Consider the following 9,096-nt stretch of genomic DNA (forward strand, 5'->3'; position numbering starts at 1 on the left):
TTTATAAATATATATAGAGAGAGGTTTGTTTTTTAATGTAGCCCGTTCAGCATCCTGCCCTAAAATGAAGAAAATCAGGGCTGATTAAGCCAAGAGGGAAAACACAAAATACATCCAAACACCAATAGGAACCTGCCTCAGGGGTTAGGATGGGAGCTCTGGGAGATGGCGGGAGGGAAGGAAGAGAGACCAATATGAGAATTAGTCATGATCATGATACATTAAAAAGAAATTTATTCTTCTATTCAGAGTAAGAAACCACTGGGAGGTCTAATGGTGATGGTTGTAGCTGAGGTTTAGTTGTTGAGAAAGGGTTCTCGATTTGGGTTCCTTTACTTCTGGATTGAAGGATGGCTAGATCTATGGGAAGAATTTGGGACTGTAGGATATAAATTCAGAATTAAGCTTGTCTCTGAGGGATTTAGCCCAGATACAACATGTATACAGAAGCCTAGCAAATAAGATAGCAAAAATCCAGCAGCCCAGCCCCTTCCTCNCGGCGGCGGCGGCAGCGCGGCGGGCGGCGGGCGAGGCGGCCCCTCCCAGCCCAGGTGCGGCCTCCACCAGCGACGGGCAGCCAGGAGCCTGCAGGTCTGGGATGAGTCCGGCCTGGCCCTCGGGGACGACGGCGTCCGGCAGCACTCACAGGGAAAAGGGATTGATGCTCAGTCTAAACTCTACAAAAGTACAGTCCTACAACGTCTGGGGTTTTAGCAGTAACGCTAACTTCTATAGGTTTTTTTTTTCTTTTTTGCTTTCTTCTAATTTTTCTTCTATTATATAGGTATTTTAAACTTTTCCTTTTTAAAATTCTGTACAACTATTAGGATTTTAAGAGGGGGAAGAGTTAGAAGCATTTACAGACTTTTCACAACAATTTCCTTGCCTCGTAAGTCCCTTTTTTCCCTTCCTTGTTTTCTCACACTTTATGGTCAATGAGTTTTAACATTTTTGTTGCTTTCCCCAAATACCCACCAATTTGTTCATCTTAACAGCTCCATCTAGACATATAATACAGAAAACCATAGGAAAGTGTCATAGACTTGAATGAGGGTAATCAAAGCGCCTCTCAAAGTATCAAAGAACTAATATCCTGCTGTTTTAAAAGCATTGAAGCACTATTTTTCCTTTTTTTTTCTTTTTTTTAAAATTTTTTTATTACATTTTTCATAGAATCGCTCTAAGCTGTTTCAAGAACAGCCATAAGGCAGGAAGGAGGCTGTCCTCCATTCCTGCTCTATTTGACATAGAGCTACACATCTGCAATAAAAAGTTTGGTCCTTTGGTCCCTAAATAGCTAAAGGAATGACAGATAGAGATGCTCAGTGGGGCCTTCCAGCCACCCCCTGGGGACCAGGCCCTGCCGCACCGCTGGCCCCAGTCTGCCTCAGGTACCCATGGGCTGGAAAAGCCCTGGGATCGGTAAGCAGCGTCTCCTCCCAGTTCCCAGCCCTTCAGCCTCCCCGTCTGGTCTCATGTTATTTTGTTTTAATGTTGTCTTTTTTGCATTTTTTTTTAGATCTATGGGAAGAATTTGGGACTGTAGGATATAAATTCAGAATTAAGCTTGTCTCTGAGGGATTTAGCCCAGATACAATATGTATACAGAAGCCTAGCAAATAAGATAGCAAAAATCCAGCAGCCCAGCCCCTTCCTCCCAGCCCTGAAAAGAAGGACAATCTATGACTTGAATTTTGCAGAATCCTTGCCCAGTTTCCAGCCAACCACTTCTTTCCCAAGTTTGGTAATTATTTGCGAGGCTGTGTATATATATGTATATCTGGATATATGTGTAGAATATATTCACCTGCACATATGTGGATATACATGGATATGTGTGTATGTATATGCATATATACACACATACACACACATAATACTTTTCTCATACATGCCAGCGAATTTAGAGGAAATTCAGAACTTCAAGGGAGTGGATGGGAAAACCTAAAAAAGGTCAGAACAGATTTAATTATCAAACTTAAATGAACTCAGACAGTTCTTGATTTTGTTTTGAATGGTGGCTTTTTGGTATTTCATTTTGCTTTTAAAAAAAAATCATGATCTGACTAGAATCAGAAGGCGAATGCTTAATTGTTGTGAATTAACAAATGAGACTCATCTCCATTCTAGCAAGCAGCTTCCACTTATACATGGGGGTGACTGGTTACATCAAGAAAGTTAGAACTGCAAAGCCCCCATTTGAGGGGACAACGTCATGCGTATATCAATCCATGCTGGCAGGTTTTTCACACTGTTGATTCAACAAACAGCAAACCGTACACAGCAGTCTAAACAATTACAACACCAAATAAAATAATAATAAAATTAAAAAACACTTGTCAAGGACCCTTTTTCAGTTGTAAACAAAAAGGTGCATTTTGCTTTTGTCAGTATGTTTCTTCCAAACCAACCAAAAAAGCCCTCCCGAACCCCCAGCTCCCCGCCTCCCCTCCCCACATTGAATTTAGCAGAAGTGGCTACAATACAAACCTTACAATTGTTACTGGGCTCTCTCTCAGAGGCCTCTGGCTTTGTACTCTAGTTTTTGGTTTAGAATTTTTTTTTATTTTATCATTCTGTTACTATAGATTTTTTTTTGTTTTTTGTTTTTGTTTTTCCTTTTGAAGTGAGATTTAAAATAGCCTAACTGGAAAAGACCAGACCTAGGAAAGTGTCAATTGAAAAAGGCCCCCAAATTTCTAGAAAAAAATAAAATCACAATATTTTCAAGTGCAAGTAAATCAACCACGCATAGATATTTTTAAGATGTTTTCCTTATTTTTAAGAAAAAAAATAATGGTTTGCATAGTTAAATGATCCCATGTTTGATAATTCAGAATTCATCTTTATTTTTACTATTTTTTTTGTACTTTTGTTTTTTTCTCTATGTGACATCTAGAGAAGCATAAAAAAACGCTGAACAAGAAAAACCAAACAACAGAAAGTAAAACCACTGCAAGCACCAAGAACGAAACGAAAATGAGCACAGCAAAAAAGATTGTGGCAGCACAAAAGTCAAGAAAATGCACGTGTGATCATGACTGGCCAATCATCAACTGATACAACATCCAAGAAAAACGCTCCAATCACAGCACCTCCACGAAACTTGACGGCAATTGTCATGCAACCGATTCTTAGCCTTGTTACATGACGCCATCATGTCACACTGTGAACTTTGAGTTGATTTGAACTTACGGATGGGGGACTTTTCTCCACTCTCATGTGATTACGTGAACTTTATTCCTAGCTCAGCGCGAGACTGTGGTGGATTTGACTGGCCCTGGTTGGGTTGTTGGAATTTGATTGAATGACAAAAGAAGAAAAGATTTATATATATATTTATATATGTAGAGAGAGAGAGAGAGAAAGAGAGAGAGGACAAGAGAGTGTGGGGGGGGAGGAAGAGGTGGGGACAGGTCAGGTGGGGTAGGGGAGTGTGGGAGGGCAGGGAGAGTGGGGTTGAGGGTGAAGAAGGGCAAGGAAGAAGTTAAAACGAAATTAAAAAGAAAAATATTTATACAGCACCAGACCACAGCATCAATCTAAAAGCTCTGATGAGAGAACAGCAGTCAAATCATAAGAGAACTGAAAAGAACTCAAAGATGGAGGAAGCCAGCAGACAAAGACATGGGCACGTCAACACGCACACGCACACACATACACACGCACGGTTCTTTATGCAGACACATTACACCATGAACAGTAGCAGAACCTCACACAGGGCCACTAAGGGCATCCATCATGCGGTGGGAAGAGGGTTGGGGGGCATGGGCGGTTTGGTGAGGGGGGCCAGAAAAAAAATCAACAGCCCCTCAAACCACCTCGGCCGCCGGCAAGCAGATCTCAGGGAGCAAGCTCTCTGTTCCTTATCACCCCTGGTTCTTTCTCTCTCCCCCAGGGACCGAGCCCTCCTCACCACCCCCCAGCTTCCGGTGGCTTCAGCCTATGGACCAGCAGGGGGAGCCTGTCAGGGTGGCCTGATTTGCGGTAGGTCAGAAGCTGGCTAAGGTGACCGTTGTATCTGTGGGGTCCATCCATGAAACTCTGCTGCCACAGTACATACAGTCCACACTGACAGCCACTGAGCCCTCCCACATGGCCATCGGTCTGGAGAAGGGTCTCTTGACTGCAAGAGCACCCACTGTTCCATCCTCCCCCCTCCCGCTCTGCCTCAAATCTCTTTCCTCAGAAGCTTCCGAAAAAGAACGCGTTTAGTTCATTTAGAGATTTAGTGTAAATTACATCCATGTTGTTGGAATTCTATAGCCATGTTTGGCACTACTGATTTCATCTCACAATCGCCTCACACCCTTTGCTCACACTCTTTGGTTGGCTCCCAAAGTGGCCTGTGTGGCCAAACAAGGCTGCATCTGGGCCTGTGAAGCCTTTGGAAGTTTCTGCAGCTCTGACCCATAAAGGGCTGCATGGAAGCCTGCCCTGCAGGGAGGGTCCAGCAGAGAAGGGGATGCAGAGGCCCAGCACTTCCAGTCCCTGCTGCTCTCACTTTGCTCTGCCGGCCTCCTCCTTCTCTACCCTTGCACCCCTGTGCCCCACCAGGGCCAGCATTCCAGACTGTCCATCTTCTTCTGCCTTCTTTATTGCTGGAGCCTAAGTGGTTGAGAATGAGTTCCCTTCTCTATCAGCATCACCAAATTACTCAGCGTTGGGTTGTCTTCTCTACCCCTCCCCATTTTATGGTGTTTTGCCCCCACCCCGGAATTTAGGGGTCCCCAGTGCCACTCCCTCCTCATGGTTATCCATGAGCTTGCTCCCCATGCCCTGCTCCCCTGCATCACTCAGGCCTGTGCCAAAGCCTCTGCAGGTTATCTGCAGGGCTTCCAATCCACCAGGTTTCTACTAGTGGGCTTCTACTCTTGGGTTGGCATTTTCCTTCAAGGAGAGTGGAAGTGAGGCCTGGGATCTTAACATGTCACTGTGGATAAAGTGTGCAGTAGCTGAGCAGTGACTATTTTGAGCCCAAACCTGGCCTCAGCTCAGCCTTCACAGAAGCATCCCCAGACTCTCCTTCCCAACAACCCCCGCCCTGCCTGCCCACACCAGCTGGGTTCTTGGTTCTTCCAATATCAGAACATCTCCCTCACTCAGATCAGGGATCATCACATGCCCTCCAAGTCCTGAAATGCCATCCTCCCCTGCATCTCCAACACATCGCAAAAGCCCTTAATCTCCCCCTACCCACCCCAGGATGTCCTGCTAGCGGTCTCTTTGGCATGGGAGAAGAGGCTTAGGGGGGACTAAGGAGTATATTGCCATCAGGCATCAGCCAGAGCAACTGCAACCAAGGGACACCCTGGGGACTCTGCTCCCCTCCACCCACACCAGTGCTGGACTCCTTTTCCTTCTCCTAGTGTTCGTTCAGCTGCCCATCAGTGCCAGGCCCCGCCCTGGTTCTGGGACTCAAACCTGAACAGCACACAGCCCCTCTCCTTTGAGCCCCCTCTAGAAAACTTTCTCATACATGCCCTCATTCCTCACACTCAGCCAGTCCCTAGGTAGCCTCCCCCAGGATTCTGCATGTGACCATCTGGCTACGCTCATTATTAGGCAGCAGCTGCACCTCTGCCTACAGGGGTGACCCACAGAGCACAGCTCTAGATGTGACAGTAGGATCACTGACCAGCACGTGGAAACTCAAATCAGGTCTGGGAAGCTCCAACTCATCTCCTCACTTGAAGAATCGGGATCCTGGCTTCGAACCCTGGCTCTTCCACTCACTAGCTGATGGCAAGTTAGTCTCTCTGTGCTCCACCTACCTGTAGATTGGAAATACTAACACCACTTGCCTTATAGGTAGTCTTAGCTATGCAGTTCTATCTTAGAGCTGGTATCTATCGGAGCAGTGCCTGGTTTCTGGTAAGCACTGTGGGGAGGACTGTGCTTCTCACTTGCCTGGCCTTTGCATTCCCTTGCAGAAGAACCCACTCTGCTTTCTAAACCACTCTTCCCAAGCCCTTACCCCAACTATGAGTGCCAGCTGGTTCTACCCTGTGTGCCACTTCCTTCCTTATGTCCATCTGGTAAGCACTGTGGGGAGGACTGTGCTTCTCACTTGCCTGGCCTTTGCATTCCCTCGCAGAAGAACCCACTCTGCTTTCTAAACCACTCTTCCCAAGCCCTTACCCCAACTATGAGTGCCAGCTGGTTCTACCCTGTGTGCCACTTCCTTCCTTATGTCCCAAACAACAAACTTGCCTCCCTTACCCCTTCACCTGGGAATTCTTCTGACCTACAGGTTCCACTCGTGCTTGGACTAAGGAGGCTAAGACAGGCTACTTTCAGGGGAGCAGCTGTCAAAACGCACTCACAGGGGCCCTTTGGGATCTCAGGGCAGAACCCTGGAGTGCATCCTTCCCCCTTCCCCTCCCCCAAATCCTCTGATTGACTCCAAGACCTTGGTTTCATTAATGAGGAAATGGACATCCAGAGAGGGGAAGCACCTTGACCAAAGTCATGCCTTAATGGCAGAACTATGCTTAGTTAAGAAAAAGTGCTCTATATCTAGAAAGAGCTGCTTTCACTGAAGCATCTTTCCCCTACTGTGTAAATGACCCCTCCTGGTGTTTCTACAAGCTCATAGCCAGAAGCTCTATGATGGCAGGGATGGTGACCTGTTCATCTTTGCATCCCCGGGACTGAGCCCAGTGCCTTGGCACACCAGCCAGAAATGGGCAGGATGGGGAATTGTGGACAGTAGAGGCTTGGCTCGAGTGCCCCCTAGAGAGAAGTCGTCCCCACCCCACCCCCGCTCTCAGCAGTGGTGTTGCTCTGCTACGGGGAGGGAGGGTGATCAGCTGGGGTCTGTACCCCAGTGGGGCAGGGGTGCGATTTGAGGGGTTGCTGGGAAAATTGAGACTTCCCTCCCAAACTCCAGACTTGGAACCTCCACTTGAATGTCTAACTCCCACATGCCTGATCTTTCCCAAGCCTTCTGCTCTTCCAGTCCCTCAGGCCAAAAGCTTGGGAGTCATCCTTAGCTCCTCCTTCCCTCACACCCACTTCTAATTCACTATGAACAGCATCCTTTGAAACACATCTAGACATCAACTCCTTCATGTCCCATCGACTGCTGTCACCCAGGACTGAATGATCGATTCAGTAGACCTCTACTTCATCCCCCTCTAGTCTATTAGCAACACAGCAGCCAGTGATCCCACTGAAATGCAAGTTAATCACATCCCTCTCCTACTCAGAGCTCTCTAATGCCCCCCCCCCCCCCTCCCATTTCAGAGGAGAAACTAAAGTCCACACCTTGGCCTGCAAGGCCTGGCAGAATAGGGCCCTTTTCACCCTCAGGTCTCCTCCCCTCCCACTGTCCCAGGCCCAGCTCCCCTGGCCTCCTGCTGTTCCTAGAACACCCTACCCCTGTCCTCATTGTGCAGACTTCACACTATCTGTTTCCAGAGGAAGGAAGCCAGATAGCAGCATGGCTCCTCCCTCACTTTCTTCAAGTTTTTGCTGCTTACCCTGACTGTGATTTAACTGGAGCCAACAATTCTGATCATTTATTGATTGATCATGTCATTGTTTATTGTCTGTCTCCTCCTCAGTCTTATTCACTGCTGAGTCCAAAGTACCTAACACAGTACCTGGTGCACAGTACTGCTGAACAAGTGGAAGAAGGGGGAGTGCAGCCTGAGCCAGAAGGGCCCAAAGGAGGCCTTCATTTCATCTGTGAATAAGGTTAGGACTGCAGGAGTGGACAGCAATGAATGGAGCCAGGCTGAAGGTGGACTTTTGATGGACTGGGACATCTCCTCCCTCCCCCATCCCTTCCCCAGGAAGCTTTTTGCCCAGGGCAACACTTGGCCTGGAAGAGGTGTGGCTGACTATGTTACCAGCTGCTAGGCAGAACCCAGGCTGAGCAGAAAAGGTGCCAACTACTCATTCCTCATGACCCAGGTAAAGTAGGCAAGGCAAGGGATCCCTGCGCTACACCGTCAACCTTCCTCAGCTTGTGTCTCATGAGCCTGTCTGGGTTTTTGGTATAGTTCCCTTTACAAAGCTCTGTTCCTCCTTTCCTGACTGAGCTATGGGGAAATGGAGGGGTGACGGGGCCAAGTGTCTAAAGGCGGCCCGCCGTCCTGGCAGAACCGGGGAAGGGAAAGCCAGGGAATCTGGGAGAAAGCCCCAGCAGGCGGCTACAGCCATAGCCGGCAGAACTTGTTCCGCCCGCAAACTGTCCCGGCTTGAGCTTGCCATCTGTTCACACCAGGGTCTTCTGGCAAACAGGACTGCCAGTACGGACCTAGAGGCGCAGGCCCAGGGCTCGCCTCACCTTCTCAGAAAGGATCCCTCACTCCTGCCCCTCCTGGCCCTGCGCTGGGGGAATGGCCATGCTCCTTTCTACCGGGATAACCACAGCTCTACACCTACCCCGTAAGCACGGGGCGGGGAGCAGGTCGAGCCGAGCGCAGCGGGTCCAAGGCACGAGTGAGGGTCCGGACCCCGGAGGCCGGAGGAGGCGGCGGGTCCGTCCGGTGTCCCCTCCCAAACCCCCCGTCCCCGCGCCCCGGCAGCCCCTGGTTACCTGTGCGAGTCCTGGTCTCCCCCGGGGGACGCTCCCGCCGGCGCTCAGTACGGGCGATTGGCGTCTTTGGGCCGCTTCAGCTGCACCTTGAGCCTCTTCATGCCGATCTGGAAGCCGTTCATGGCCTGGATGGCGGTCTGCGCGCTGGCCGGGTTGTCGAAGCTCACGAAGCCTGGCGAGACACGAGGGACGAGGGCCTGGGTTTCCACGGGGCCGCCCCGGTGGGGAGGGCCGAGGCCCCAGTCCTATTTCTACATTCGCGTGCATCCCAGTCCTTTTTCTACACTCACCTGCATCCCAGTCCTGTTTCTATGCTCACCTGCACCTCAGGCCTCCATTTCTACACTCGCCTGCATCCCAGTCCTATTTCTACTCTCGCCTGCACCCCAGGCCTCCATTTCTACACTCGCCTGCATCCCAGTCCTATTTCTACACTCACGTGCATCCCAGTCCTATTTCTACACTCGCCTGCACCCCAGTCCTGTTTCTACTCTCGCCTGCACCCCAGGCCTCCATTTCTACACTCGCCTGCATCCCAGTCCTATTTC

General features: G+C 49.2%; 1 protein-coding gene across 1 annotated transcript in view; it reads right to left on the bottom strand.

Moving 5' to 3' along the window:
• Positions 1-18: 18 nt before the first annotated feature.
• LOC103599452 (CUGBP Elav-like family member 4) overlaps positions 19-9,096 on the bottom strand; it is a 29,148-nt gene continuing 20,070 nt past the window's right edge. Inside the window, exons 7-8 of the mRNA XM_008583567.1 lie at positions 8,549-8,720; positions 19-59 (exon numbers count right to left, since the gene is read on the bottom strand). Of these exons, the coding sequence (XP_008581789.1) occupies positions 8,593-8,720 (128 nt within the window). The 3' untranslated portion in view covers positions 19-59; positions 8,549-8,592. The remainder of the gene's footprint in view (positions 60-8,548; positions 8,721-9,096) is intronic.

Source organism: Galeopterus variegatus, unplaced genomic scaffold (assembly GCF_000696425.1).
Source record: "Galeopterus variegatus unplaced genomic scaffold, G_variegatus-3.0.2 Scaffold2967, whole genome shotgun sequence".
Taxonomy (NCBI): domain Eukaryota; kingdom Metazoa; phylum Chordata; class Mammalia; order Dermoptera; family Cynocephalidae; genus Galeopterus; species Galeopterus variegatus.